The following is a 15899-nucleotide window of genomic DNA, read 5'->3' on the forward strand; positions in this document are numbered from 1 at the left end:
TGGATTTTTGCTCATGTTGGCTAGTTTCCAGAACAGCTTATGTAACAAGTATCTATCATTTATGAATATGTTTACGTACATATAGGGGTTTTGATATATGTTTCATCTTTGAATGTTCCTCTTTCAAACCTCAGCTATGCAATTGGGTATATTTAAAAATTTACATGAATGTAATACAGCTGCAACCTCAATATTGTGGCTGGAATTTTTTGGAACATTTGAACCATTTCAAAATGAACACCAGGTTAACAAAACTCTCAACAGAATTAAATAGTTTAACCTTGTATTTTAAAATGGATAATCTTTCTGCTGTGACAGTGTTGAAGGGGAACATCACTACAAAAAAAAAAAAAACTTCAATAGTGCCACAGGTATATAAAGTATATAAATACTTTGGTCCATGGAAATATTTGTTACAATTTTCCCATTCCAGAATGTGAAACTATCAACATGGGAAGAACTGAAGGTGTATTTATGGATTTATAGTGTACAATGTTGCATAATCTTCAATAAAATAATGCAGCAAACCACCGTGATGTGACACACAAAAACAAGAGCCGTGTTATTTGTAGTAATACTCACTTTCCCTCTGAACCATAGCTGTTCATACTGTCTTCTATGGATTCATGGCTAGCCTGGCGAACTGTGCGACTGGGCATCTCCACAGCTAATCCTGTCTCTGTGCTCCTCTGGATGCCCTTCAACTTCCGTCCCTCCGTCTCTGAGAGAGAAAAAGAGACACTGAACATAAAAAAAAAACCCCACTGAATATTAAATATCAGTGAACCCATTGTCTGCTTAAAAATATACCGCTATCATAATTGTGACACTACAGTCTTAGAGGAATGTGTAGAAAAATTGCACAAATTATGTGCAGCACTCTAATTTGCACATTTAGTGTCAATATTAAATAAAATTGTGTTAGAAGAATTCAGCAATTTTTACACATTGTTGTGTAGTTTTAAAATTAACACAACCTGTGAATTTGTTCACACCATTTAACACAATATGTGTAGACTGATCTGCTCTATGCATACTTAGTTTTTTTTTAAATGCATGAACTATTTGATATATCAGCCAGCCCGTAGCTAATGATAATGACACCGACTTGCCATCTCCTTTTAATTTTCTTGTATACTGTTGTACATAATAAATCATTTATATTATAATTGCTTTCCTATGTGAATTGATAATAATAATAATAATAATAATAATAATAATAATAATATGCAGCTCACTAGTCATTGAATGCCTCTGACCATCCTCTCCATTTCTCAGAGACAATGTAAACAACACTGCTAATGCCAGCCATTTAGAAGCTAGTCAGTACTTACTAACTCCTCACAGTATAATACTCTGGCCCTTTGTGGATAAGATTGAAGACCCCTGCTTACAATCCCTGGAAATCGGTGGAATGATAGTACTCAGGTGAGGGATGTCAGTGGAGGAATTTTAACTAATGGGTTACTCAAGTAGCGTTACACAAATGTTAATTCTGTCTTCAGCTTGAATAGCATTAGCTTGCTACTTGTTTTTAATGGTGCTGATTGCAAAGTTGAATTCTTCAAAATGTTTCATGTCTATAGCTGTTGGAGTTTTGAGATGTTGTGATGCTGCACATACCGTATCCTATATGTCACTGTTTTGTTGAGATAAAATGCATCCTGCATTTTACGATTCTGAAAATGACCAAAGCAAGTGAGCAGCAATATCATGTGATAACCGTGGGGTGTGTTTGACCTACTTTTAACTAAAATAAGTCGGCATGGGCAAACATGGCAGACTTCGCTCTCCTGACAGCTGAAACCCAGTGGAAAAGAAAAGGAAAGCCTGCCAAGTGAATGCAACTGCAAGACAGAGCAAGCTTATCCGGCAAAGCTTTGTGTTTGACAATGACCAGCACAAGTGTATGCGAGTGATTGTAAGCCAAATTCAGATAAACTTGTAGACGTTACATATAAAAGAACAATGCCAATGACCTGGAGTGCTTTTGGATGTAATAACAGACATGGAGATAAACCTGGTTTAACTTTTCACCGCTTCACAGTGAACCCAGAAAGATGAGATAAATGGCAAGCTGCATTTAAATGGGAAGGATGTGGTCTTTGGACATGATATATTTTATTAGACCTAATGCTTGGATCAACTAGCAACATGTTTGTTATGTATTGATAATGTAGACAAGCACCATAAAATATGCTAGATATAGTCCCTGGCTTGTTTATTACTATTAGAAGTCCATATTTGAGCTTACCATTGCCATAATAAGGTATTTTTCTTCATCAATAATTTCCCATAACATTCCGGCATGAAACCTGCCTTGAAATATTGGTAGGCATCTGTAGTTTCGTAAGCCTTTAGCATCTCCGGTGTATTTAGAAGTCCAAATACTAAATAATGCAGGATGTCATAGTGTCCCAAGTCCAGTAACTGGTTTGCTGTACACTTTTCAAATGGAATAAATACATGTATGGGTAAATTAAAAGAAGCCTTTATTTTTTTTTTGTCACGTAAACTTAAGCAGAACGAAATTCCTCCTCTGCATTTAGTCCATCTGAAATGGTGAACAAGTGTGGGTGAACACACACACACACACACACATACACACACACACACACACACACACACACACACACACACAGAGCATACAGTGTGCAGAATAAATAATATACATTTGTGGGTAAATTATCTGGATCTGTGATGCCTGCATGTTTCAGCTTTTCAATGTAACACGGTCTGCTGGTATAAACTAAATTTTTAATGGTTTCAGAGAGATTGCACTGACTGCAGTTGTCTCAATTTTAATTATTAACTGTTGCGGCTGTTTCTTTGTTTGCCTGGCAATATGGATGACGCTGCGTGAAAACAAAAATCTGTGATGTCAGTGAATGTCCTTTATTATTATTATCTCATTATCTCTAGCTGCTTTATCCTGTTCTACAGGGTCGTAGGCAAGCTGGAGCCTATCCCAGCTGACTATGGGCGAAAGGCGGGGTACACCCTGGACAAGTCGCCAGGTCATCACAGGGCTGACACATAGACACAGACAACCATTCACACTCCCATTCACACCTACGGTCAATTTAGAGTCACCAGTTAACCTAACCTGCATGTCTTTGGACTGCGGGGGAAACTGGAGCACACGGAGGAAACCCACGTGGACACGGGGAGAAAATGCAAACTCCGCACAGAAAGGCCCTCGTCAGCCATGGGGCTCGAACCTGGACCTTCTTGCTGTGAGGTGACAGCACTAACCACTACACCACCATGCCGCCCTATTATTATTATTATTATTATTATTATTATTTTATAGAACACTTTTCAATGTACTCAAAATGCTTTGAATAATTAAATAAAAATTAAACAAAAATGGTCATAGAAAACACCACAAGAATTTACACACAACATTAATCACACACTAAAAACAGTTTTTAAAAAGTTCGTTTCGCGTAATGATTTGAACAAGGACAGGTTAATGCAGTCTCAGATGTGGTTGGGGAGAGAGTTCCAGAAGGGTCGCAGCTATAGAGAATGTTCTGTTGCCCCAGGTTCCAGTGCTTGGTCGTAAATTGTACGGACAACAACTTGGTATCAGAGGAGCAGAGGCATTGGGAAAGAGTACGGTGATGAAGTAGGTCTGTGAGGTAGGAGGGGCCCTGGTTATGGAGGGCTTTGTGAGTGAAGAGAAAGACTTTAAAATAGATCCATTATAGGGCAGGACGCCAATGAGTCTTGTGGATAACATGAGTATGCTCCTGTGGTCATAGGAACAGGAGTGAGTGAGCAGGCATGCAGCAGAGTTCTGAACGTACTGAAGTTTATTTAGAATTTTAGATGGTGTACCAGAAAGAAAGCTGTTGATGTAGTCCATTCTGGACGTGATGAAGGCATGGATCAAAGTTTCAGCAGCAGAGGAGAGTGTCAGGTACAAGGTAGGAGGCGGATGTAAGTGCAGAATTATATATTTATTAAAGTGCAAACACACACAAAAGCAAACAGTCCAAATCGGCAGGCTAAATCCAAAACGTTAAACAAGTAAAGGGTCAGGCAAGGCACAAACAGGATATCAAAGGCAGAGCGAAAAACGAGAACGAGGAACAGGCACAGGAATCAGGAAATCACAAACAGGAAACAAGGCTCGGTAATGCATACTGACGTAGTGTAATACTTCGCAATGATACTGCATCTGAACAGTCCTTAAATAGGTGCACTTATAGCTCCTATAATTAAGTTCAGGTGTGCGTCGTTAACGGCACGCGTGCTGGAGTCTGCTTGATGCATGCGCAGCCTGGGGCGCACCTTCAGGTGCACATGCCACAGTGTGCAGGACTGACAGAACCCCCCAAGAGCTCCCTCCAGGAGCAAAAATCCATCCTACTTGGCTCCGGTGGGGGCTCAGGTTCAGGCTCAGAACAAAACTTGGACTCCTGACTTGCACTGGTTTTGGGCTCTGGAGATGGCTCAGGCTTGAGCTCTGGAGATGACTCGGGTTCTGGACTGAACTCAGGTTCAAGCTCTGTACTGGACCTGAGCTCGAACACACTTCCAGCCCTGAGTCCGAACCAGATCCAGAACTCAAGCCTCAGTCATCTCCTGAGATGGAGCCAGAGTCCAGTCCAGAGCTCAAGTCATCTCCAAAGCTCGAGTCCAGCCCTGAGCTCAAGCACACTACCAGCCCAGAGTCCGAGCCAGATCCAGAGCTCAAGCCTGAGTCATTTCCTGAGCTGGAGCCAGAGTCCAGCCCAAAGCTCAAGTCATCTCCAGAGCTCGAATCCAACCTGGAGCTCGAGTCCACTGTAAGTCCTGGACCCGAGCCAAGTCCAGGGTCCAAGTCAAGTCCAGAGTCTGAGCGTGCTTCCTGCACAGAGCCCAAGTCATTTCCAGAGCCTGTGTCCAATCCAGAGTTTGAGTCATCTCCACAGCTTGAGCCCAAGTCCAGTACAGAGCTCGAACCCGAGTCCAGTCCAGAACCGAGTCATCTCCAGAGCTCGAAACCAGTGCAAGTCAGGAGTCCAGGTTTTGTCCTGAGCCTGAACCCTAGCCACCAGACAGGGGTGTCTGTCAGTCCTGCACACTGTGCTGCATGCACCTGAAGGCGCGCCCCAGGCTACATGCGCATCGAGCAGACTAACGACGCGCACCTGAACTTAATTAAAGATGCAGTCTCATTGCGAAGTATTACACTACATCAGTATGCATTACCGAACCTTGTTTCCTGTTTCCAGTCTCGTTTTCGCTCTGTCTTTCATATTTGGTTTTTGCCTCGCCCGACCCTTTGCCTGATTAACATTTTGGATTTAGCCTGCCGATTTGGATTGTTTGCCTGTGTGTGTTTTCACATTTGTATATAATCTTCATCACTGTAAATAAATATCTACTTCTACACCTACCGTATATCCGCCTACCTCGTATATGACAGAGAGCGATGGATGGAAACGAGCTGGGTTTTGTTTTTTGGGATAGAGGAGTAATCAGGGAAGTGCAGTTTTTAGTACTGACAAACTGTTGTCTACAGTGGTGCATGAAAGTTTGTGAACCCTTTAGAATTTTCGATATTTCTGCATAAATATGACATAAAACATCATCAGATTTTCACACAAGTCCTAAAGGTAGATAAAGAGAACCCAGTTCAACAAATGAGACAAAAATATTATACTTGGTCATTTATTTATTGAGGAAAATGATCCAATATTACATATCTGTGAGTGGCAAAAGTACGGTATGTGAACCTTTGTTTTCAGTATCTGGTGTGACCCCCTTGTGCAGCAATAACTGCAACTAAATGTTTCCGGTAACTGTTGATCAGTCCTGCACACCAACTTGGAGGAATTTTAGCCCATTCCTCCATAGAGAACAGCTTCAAATCTGGGATGTTGGTGGGTTTCCTCACATGAACTGCTCACTTCAGGTCCTTCCACAACATTTCGATTGGATTAAGGTCAGGACTTTGACTTGGCCATTCCAAAACATTAACTTTATTCTTCTTTAACCATTCTTTGGTAGAACAACTTGTGTGCTTAGGGTCATTGTCTTGCTGCATGACCCACCTTCTCTTGAGATTCAATGTCAGGACATCTGTACATGAACTTTCCTTTAGAATTCACTGGTATAAGTCAGAATTCATTGTTCCATCAATGATGGCAAGTCATCATGGCCCAGATGCAGCAAAACAGGCCCAAACCATGATACTACCACCACCATGTTTCACAGATGGGATAAGGGTCTTATGCTGGAATGCAGTGGTTTCCTTCTTCCAAACATAACGCTTCTCAATGAAACCAAAAAGTTCTATTTTGGTCTCATCCATCCACAAAACATTTTTCCAATAGCCTTCTGGCTTGTCCACGTGATCTTTAGCAAACTGCAGATGAGCAGCAATGTTATTTTTGGAAAGCAGTGGCTTTCTCCTTGCAACCCTGCCATGCACACCATTGTTGTTCAGTGTTCTCCTGATGGTGGACTCATGAACATTAACATTAGCCAATGTGAGAGAGGTCTTCAGTTACTTAAAAGTTATCCTGGGGTCCTTTGTGACCTCACTGACTATTACACGCCTTGCTTTTGGAGTGATCTTTGTTGGTCAACCACTCCTGGGGAGGGTAACAATGGTCTTGAATTTGTACACAATCTGTCTGACTGTGGATTGGTGGAGTCCAAACTCTTTATGGACCCTTTAGACGTGATGTCACGACAAACACGGCCGCCATTTTGGACATGTACTACCAGTAGTTTACCACAGCCAACATTGAGGAACGAAAGCAAAGAAAGTTTTTACTTTCAGCAAGACTTCCATCATGCCACTATATTGTTGTGCACCTGGATGTAGTAACCATCAACAAACAAGGCAAGGTTTATCATTTTATCGGAACCCGACGGAGAAGATGGATAGCGGCCATTAACAGGAAAGATTGGCAGCCCTCGGCATACCAACGCTTGTGTAGTGACCACTTTGTTGGAGGTAAGACGAATAAAATTAGCCAGAAAAGGCATTACATTGCTGTTAACATTCTGTGGCGGCGAGTGTGTAACCAAATAGGTTAAAATAACCCATTGTAACCTCTTTGTTCTTCTGTAGTAGCTATTGTTGACTAGCTAATGTCAACAACATAGTAGTATGTTACTGTAGCAATGTTTACGTTCAGTCATTTGGATGACTGTTAAAACCTTTCAGTCTCAAGTTTTTCCTTTACTGTATTTACTAGTTTACTGTAATTATGATCCAGCAGCTATTTACACCGGATCCAGTGTAAATAGCTGCCGGAGCCAATGTCCGAGGTTCCGGAGCGCGCTCCGGCTTGCTCCCGGAGTGCTCCGGCCGAGGTTCCGGAGCGTGCTCCGGCTTGCTCCCCCTCAAATTAAGCAGCGCGCTCCGGCTTGCTCCCGGAGTGCTCCGGCCGAGGTTCCGGAGCGTGCTCCGGCTTGCTCCCCCTCAAATTAAGCGCGCTGCTTAATTTGAGGGGGAGCAAGCCGGAGCGCGCTGCTTAATTTGAGGGGGAGCAAGCCAGAGCATACGTCAGTGAACAATCCTGGTGGAAGCAGGTAAACATCGTTCTCTAAGCCTGCTAACCTCAATTTTTGCAAATACCTCTCCCTCTGCTCGCCCTGTAAATGCCCTACGTTGCTGGATAGTGAAGGTGTTTTCTGCATCTCGCTCCTTTTTCTTTTATGTTTTTCATTTGTCGCCTTCCTCGCATTCAAACTGATTCGAGCCGAAGTCCACTACATGTCCAAAATGGTGGTCACGTTTACGAAGGTCACGTGACTGAAAAGGGTCTATAGATGGTTTTGTAACCTTTTCCAGCCTGATGAGCATCAACAACGCTTTTTCTGAGGTCCTCAGAAATCTCCTTTGTTCGTGCCATGATACACTTCCACAAACGTGTTATGAAGATCAGACTTTGATAGATCCCTGTTCTTTCAATAAAAATAGGGTGCCCACTCACACCTGATTGTCATCCCATTGATTGAAAACGCCTGAGTCTAATTTCATCTTCAAATTAACTGCTAATCCTAGAGGTTCACATACTTTTGCCACTCACGGATATGTAATATTGGATCATTTTCCTCAATAAATAAATGACCAAGTATAATATTTTTGTCTCATTTGTTTAACTGGGTTCTCTTTATCTACTTTTAGGACTTGTGTGAAAATCTGATGATGTTTTATGTCATCTTTATGCAGAAATATAGAAAATTCTAAAGGGTTCACAAACTTTCAAGCACCACTGTATTTGTGAGATATGATCTTAACCAAGACAGAGAAAAAAATACACCTTAAAACGTGTACTGGAAAAAAAAATCCACTTCAAAACGTGTACTCTGAGCTCCTGTTGAATTTGACCTTATAGATAAAACATACAGTAAATACATAAGAAATACATAGCGTAAATAGATAAGCCTTCTAATGCCAGTCATGTAGCCTGCATCCAGCAGTTTATTAATGCTAAGCCTGCCAAAAAAAATGAGCCTCGTTTATATTTTTGAATCAGAAATGTTTTAGGTATTGTACCCCATTGTTATTTTGGAGCTTTGGTGCCAACACTTTAAAATAGCGAACAGGGAAATCAATAAAGTAAATCAAATTACTTATCTTCATTTACCTCCAATCATCTCCACAACATCCGTATATTAATGGCGGGTGCGAACTTCAAAGACCGTGTCGTCAAGAATTGTCTAATTGCATACATGTCAACCTTTGGTCAATCAAACCTGTATAACCAACCTCCAAAATCCGTATTTCCCTTATAAAATCTGTATAAGATGCAAATTAAAATAATTTACCTAAAATTTGAATGATAATTAGCAATGATATATCCAAGTTACTTTTTATTCAATATTAATAACAATAAACCTTCAGAATGAATACAAAGCTCCAATGTTCGACAAAAACAAAAAGTGTCACTCTAATGTTCTGAATTGTACTCCATGACAGCTTTTTTAGCAGTCTGCACCAATACCTCACTAGACTGCATGTCACAGCAAGTGTCTGTGTTGATCTTGCTGGAGTGCCCATTCAGAATCTTTTCAGTCGCTATCGAAAGTCGCTCCGGTTGGCGGGATTCTCGCAATGCGGTGTGCGCATGATCAAAAGTGGAACGAAGTCTCACTACCACAAGATAACGCGCGATTTCATAAGACTCTTTACTGGCTGTTTGTGCTTTCTGTGGTGTACAGTACGTTTGTAAATGTTATGCGCTCTTTTATCATCGTGGGAATTGATTATAGCTCTCAATAAATATTGAAGTTTTTTTAAAGAATCCGTATAACTTTATTTGTAAGCCCGTATACTACGTTTATTGAATGAAATCTGTATAAAATATGGACATTCCGTATAGGTTGACATGTATGTAATTGCAGTCTCCGATACACCAGGTTACATACAGTATGAAAGCATGTTTGCGCAAGCCCTCCCAGAACCCAAACAGTTGCATTGCAGTGTGTGCAGCTTTAACATGAGAATCTATCAGAGTGATCTGGGGCAATTTTCAACCAGACTGAAATTGCACAGTAAGGGGTAGTGCGCCATGGAAACAACTTAACGCTGATTGGACTATTATATTCAGAGGCAGGACAAACTGTTTAGAACAGTCACAGCTAGCATAACATTGTAGTAGAATGTGATAGAAAAATTCCCTCCCTTTCCCCATTTGGTGGTGCATCGCCCGATTGCCCCGATGAACAAACCACCCCTGCACTGTGTGGTGCCAATGTATTGCACAGCACTAAAGCTACACATTCCCTCAATCATTCACACCAAGGGAAATTTTGGTAATCCAACTACCGTCATGTTTTTTTTGAGAGGTGGGAGGAAACTGTAGAACCCAGAAGAAACCCATACAGACACCCTGGCACTCAATTTTCAGTTCTAGAATATTGTTTTGGTAATTTAGTATAGATTTGATTATGATGTGTGTGCATTTGATCACCTTATACAGTATGCAGGAGACAAAAGTATAATATAAAGAGCTTTGTTTAAAAAAATCGGTTTAAAGCCTTTTTAATATATATATATATATATATATATATATATATATATATATATATATATATATATATATATATATATATATATATATATATTTACCATGTATGGAAATAATGTTCTTTGTGACAGGACATAACATTAACAGTTAAATAATTTCAGATCTCCTTATCATAAAAACATGATACCATAGAAGTATTTTCTCTGTCACAATTTCTATCTATCTATCTATCTATCTATCTATCTATCTATCTATCTATCTATCTATCTATCTATCTATCTATCTATCTATCTATTGCGACAGACATTTCCTCAGTCTGCATGGAATAGGAACAAAAATGCATACAAATTTAGCACTCACCAAACTGAAGAATGACTGTGTCTTAGCAAAAACATTTCAGCAGCAGAATAGCATATATTGCTGGGTTTCACATGAAGTCACATCCACCTCATTAGTTATTTAAAACTTTAGCTGGTGGTCTATCAAAACTCAGTTGACAAAGCATTTGTATGAAGAAGGTGCATTGCTCGCATGAAAAATGCCTTATGCTTGCATTGTTTTAGGTTGTTCGAATCAATCGTGAAACTGTTAAAAGTTTATTCTGGGTTCCCCGTGAACCCGTGAAAAAAGGGTGAATGTACACAGGATTTCACAAAATGATGTCGAGAAAGGTGGCTTTTAAACCTCTCACTGAAATTGAAGGGAGCCGAGTCGAAGCATGCTCAAGTTTGCAGTGATCACTTCATGAAAGGTTTGTATATCCCTCTCAGCTGTGTCGTTAGTGTTTTCCAAGTACTTTTTTTTTTTTTGCTATGTGTCATTATTTTATGGTACTTTTTTTAGTTATGAAGTGCTAAAGTCCCCAGCTGTTTCTTTGTTTACTCCTCACAAAATTCTTACCCAGCCATACAGTTACAATGTGCCGTGATCACTTCTTCATCTTGTTTAACTAAGCTCCAGGTCTTTAAAGGGGTTTCTGATGATCTTTGTGAATGATTTACCTGAGAGATAAGAGCGAACACAAGTGAGAATCAAGTGAACTGTTGTTTGTTTATACTTCAACTTGCAGTGCTTTGTTGTAAAGATGCAAACAAAAAGCTTAAAAAAACATACTTACACGGGCAAAAACAATACAGGATTCATTCAGCAGCGACTTGATACTGAGGTCCTTTACCGAGCCACATATGAAAAAGTTGTAAAGCTCCATATTCCCACACTTTTAACTGTTTTGCGGTGTAGAAGGATGTCTGCAACACCAGATAGTTCAAGATGTTGGGGAATTCAACTGAAGGGAAGTTTTTGAGATCATATGACAAATCCTTCTTTCCCAGACTGTAGGGACTGTTCTGAATATATCTAAAGTGAGCAGTGGCTTCTAGTTTACGAGCATACTGTGATAAGTTATCGTTAGTTGTTTGCACTACAGCAGCCTTTAGACTACCAGCTATTTCACTTCTGGTAAAACCGCTAAGAAAAGTCACATGACTGAAACCCAGCAATTAACAATAGAAAGGCAGTTGAAATGCTGAGGTTTCTGTGGGAGATGAAGCCAGTGTGTGCCTATAGATGCCTCTATCTGTCTTCTTGTAATTTCTGCCTTGCTACCAAATCTTTAAACAGTTGAGAAGGGAAGGACTCATTGCTCAGAGATAAATTATTATGCCTTGTTAAACGAGCTGCATGCTCTTTGCAGCCAAACCATTGACAATATGGCATTTTGATTTCATAAATTTTGTATAATCTGGAACTAAATGTGGGCTGTGGTCATTTGTCTATCCTAATTTGTCTATCCTAAACTTGACTTGATTCATCTGAGAATGGATAAAATATTTGCTTTTATTAGTTTGGCCTACATTCTTCTTCTTCTTCTTCTTCTTCTTCTTCTTCATTCTTTCAAATGGTGCATTTTACAACCTGAAAGCTATGCCTTATTGCTGATAGTGGGACACTGATTTATTTTCCCTTGATTTAGCTGCCACAGGAAGACTGATGAAACACATTAGGTTCTATACTTTCAAACAGCACTGCTGCATATAAGAAAAGAATCAGGAAGAAAATGTTACTCACAGGTTGAAATGTTTTGTGAGTTAACAGAAAAAAAAACACATTTTAGAACATTATCCTGTCAGTTTCATTTCCTTAACATGTGAAGTGAATCATAATAGAAAGAGCCAAATTCAGCCATATAGATTTAAATGTGGCTTTGCCATATTGTCAGTGATGCTACTGATCCAAATTAGAGATGTCAATATTAAAAGTTAACCTGAGCTATTGATTAGGTCATAATGTAATACTTTATTACTTTAGCTTTCCTTAATTACCTTCTAAATGGTAGTTGACTTCCGATTAAAACCATAAGTACAGACTGTGCATTGGGCTTTTCATTTTTCACTGGAGGATGGAACACTACAGCAGTGGAGGTAAGGCCAAGCACTGGCTGAGCATCAGCTATTTACGGGCCTTTCTTTTGTCTCTAGGTCGACAAAAAACAGAGGAAAAGAAATCTGTGGAGCAGACCAAGAAGTGCTAGTAAACTTGAATGTGAACTGACCCAAGCAGTGACACACTGTGTGTGTGTGTGTGTGTGTGTGTGTGTGTGTGTGTGTGTGTGTGTGTGTTTTCTTTCTACTTTTCTGTTGAAACAAGTAATGCTGAAAAGTGTTGTCTGAGAAAACAACAACAACAACAACAACAACAACAAAACCCAGCTGCACTCGCTAAACACCTGTCTGCTTCACCCTCCTTCCACCCTAGCCTACTATTTTACATTTTGGGTTCTGAGAAACAAAGAAATTGAGCTGGGTTTGGAACCAGGAAGAAATTCTGACATAAGATAGCATGAGTTGAAATGGAAAATTAAAAAAAAAATTGGCACAAGACGACTTTTATTAATAGATATTAAATGGCAATGTTCCAGCAAGGGGCATGATTCGTCACTGTACCATTTTTACTTAATAATAATAATAATAATAATAATAGAAACAAAGCAAAGAAGCTTTTTATTTGTCACATGTACACTCAAGCACAGACTTAAGCACACAGTGAAATTTAACCTCTGCATTTAACCCATCTGAAGCACTGAAAACACACATGCACACACAAGTGCACAATGAGCACAAACACATACCCAGAGCAGTGGCCAGCTATGCTACAGCACCCAGGGAGCAGGTGGGGGTTCTTGCTCAAGGGCACTCCAGCCCAACCTCAGCCCATGGCTGCCCCATGTTAACCTAACCACATGTATAATATAATATAATATAATATAATATAATATAATATAATATAATATAATATCTATCCATCCATCCATTATCTGTAGCCGCTTATCCTGCACAGGGTCACAGGCAAGCTGGAGCCTATCCCAGCTGACTATGGGCGAGAGGCAGGGTACACCCTGGACAAGTCACCAGGTCATCACAGGGCTAACACATAGAGACAAACAACCATTCACACTCACACCTATGGTCAATTTAGAGCCACCAATTAGCCTAACCTGCACGTCTTTGGACTGTGGGGGAAACCAGAGTACCCGGTGGAAACCTACGCAGACACAGGGAGAACATGCAAACTCCACACAGAAAGGCCCTCGTCGGCCATTGGGCTTGAACCCAGGACCTTCTTGCTGTGAGGCGACAATGCTAACCACAACACCACTGTGCCATAATAATAATAAAAAATTATTAGTCATAATAATATGCATCCATCCATTATCTGTAGCCACTTATCCTGTTCTACAGGGTCTCAGGCAAGCTGGAGCCTATCCCAGCTGACTATGGGCGAGAGGCAGGGTACACCCTGGACAAGTCGCCAGGTTATCACAGGGCTGACACATAAAGACAAACAACCATTCACACTCACGTTCACACAGTAGTAATAATAATAATAATAAATGTCAAAAACATGGCAATTTAGATACAAGTGCATGCATTTTTATTTTGAATGTCAACAGTCTCACCACCACTGTCATTGTGAGGAAAAACAAACAGTCCAGAGATATGAGGATATAAGGATAATACAGAGATTCAAATGTGATATCATTATTTTGAATACAGTTCACAGTTTATAAAAAAAAAGTGCAAAGTGTAAGTTGAAGTCATTTTAACAAGGTTTATATTTTATTGATTCACATTTTTCATTTGCTCCACTAATTCTGTGATGGGTAATGCTTTATAGTACAGTGCTCTTTTTCCAGTCTATGAACCACTGCAATGTATCAATACGTGAGTATGTAGATGTATTAAATATGGAAGTACAGCTAGTTGCAGTATCTACACACCTGAATTCCATAGTGGGTTTATTTGCTGTGAGTGCCATCATCAATACCAGAACTAATTCAGTAGAACTCAGACACATAAAATGCAACCCCAAACCCAAAAAAGTTTGGACACTGTGTAAACTGTAGATAAAAACAAAATGCAATAATTTGCAAATCATGGAAACCCTATATTTCATTGTAAATAGTACAAAGAAAACTGTGGCGGTGGGGGCGTGGCCAAGCAGCAGTCTGTGAATGGAGGGTGGAGTCGGGGAAGGTAAGTAGCTAAGTCATTACACCTGGTGTCAATTAGTGTTTGTTTGTTTGTTTGTTTGTTGCAGGGATGGAGTAGAAAAGGAGGGGGAGAGCAGAGAAGAATCTCTCTCCCGACCAGAACACGTGTGTGTTGTGCATGTGACTGAGGAAAAGCTGAAAAGCTAATGAAAGAAGCAAAATAAAGTGTCTGTGTGAACACAAACTCCCGCCTGCCGTGCTTCTGTGCCCCACCCACATCAGGGATTACTACAAAAACATATCAAATGTTGAAACTGAGAAATTTTATTGTTTTTTGAAAAATATATGCTCATTTTGAAATTGATAACACGTTTCAAAGATTTGGGACAGAGGCATGTTTACCACTGTGTTTCATCACCTCTACTTTTAACAACATTCTGTAAATGTTTGGGAACTGAGGAGACCAATTACTGTAGTTTTGAAAGAGAAATGTTGTCCCATTCTTGCCTGATATACAATTTCAGTTGCTCAACAGTTTGGGTCTCTTTTGTCGCATTTTGTGCTTCATAATGCATCAAATGTTTTAAATGGGAGACAGGTCTGGACTGCAGGCAGGACAGTTTCGCACCCAGACTCTTTTACGACTGAGCCATGCAGTTTTAATATGTGCAGAAAGAGGTTTGGCATTGTCTTGCTAAAAGAAGGAGGGACTTCCCTGAAAAAAAATGTTGTCTGGATGGCAGCATGTTGCTCTGAAACGTGTATATATATCATTCAGCATTAATGATTCCTTCCCAGATGTAAAACCTATCCATGTCATGTGCACTAATGCACTCATACCATCACAGATGCTGGCTTTTGAACTATGCACTAATGATAAGCCAGATGGTCCCTCTCCTCTTTAGCCTGGAGGATGTGATGTCTATGATTTCTAAAAAAGAATTTCTAATTTTGATTCGTCAGACCTCGAGACAATTTTCCACTTCGTCTCAGTCCATCGTAAAAGAGCTCGGGCCCAGAGAAGGTGGCGGTGTTTCTGGATATTGTTTATGGTTTTAACTTGCATTTGTGGATACAGTAATGAACTGTTTTCACAGAAAATAGTTTTCTGAAAAGTGTTCCTGAGCCTATACGATGATTTCCACTACAGACACATGTCTGCTTTTAATGCAGTGTCTCCTGAGGGCCTGAAGATCACAGGCATCCAATGTCAGTTTTCAGTCTTGTTTCTTGTATACAAAGATTTCTCTAGATTCTCTGAATCTTTTAAAGATATTATGTGCCATAGATGATGTGATCCCCAAATTCTTTGCAATTTTACATTGAGGAATGTTATTCTTAAATTGTTGCACTGTTTGCCCATGCAATGTTTCACAGACTGATAAACCCCACCCCATCTTTACTTCTGAGAGACTCAGCCTCTCTAG

At 40.1% G+C, this 15899-nt stretch overlaps 1 protein-coding gene across 4 annotated transcripts in view; it reads right to left on the reverse strand.

Annotated features, from left to right (window-relative positions):
• The window catches only part of rims4 (regulating synaptic membrane exocytosis 4), a 236866-nt gene that overhangs the window by 112852 nt on the left and 108115 nt on the right, over positions 1 to 15899 (reverse strand). For 2 of the 4 annotated variants that reach the window (XM_060918196.1, XM_060918195.1), the window contains exon 2: positions 583 to 721. In XM_060918196.1, the coding sequence (XP_060774179.1) occupies positions 583 to 721 (139 nt within the window). Of the gene's footprint in view, positions 1 to 582; positions 722 to 6550; positions 6559 to 15899 lie in introns of all 4 variants that reach the window. The other 2 variants (XM_060918198.1, XM_060918197.1) reach the window with 2 other exon arrangements.

Source organism: Neoarius graeffei, chromosome 4 (assembly GCF_027579695.1).
Source record: "Neoarius graeffei isolate fNeoGra1 chromosome 4, fNeoGra1.pri, whole genome shotgun sequence".
NCBI classification, from domain to species: domain Eukaryota; kingdom Metazoa; phylum Chordata; class Actinopteri; order Siluriformes; family Ariidae; genus Neoarius; species Neoarius graeffei.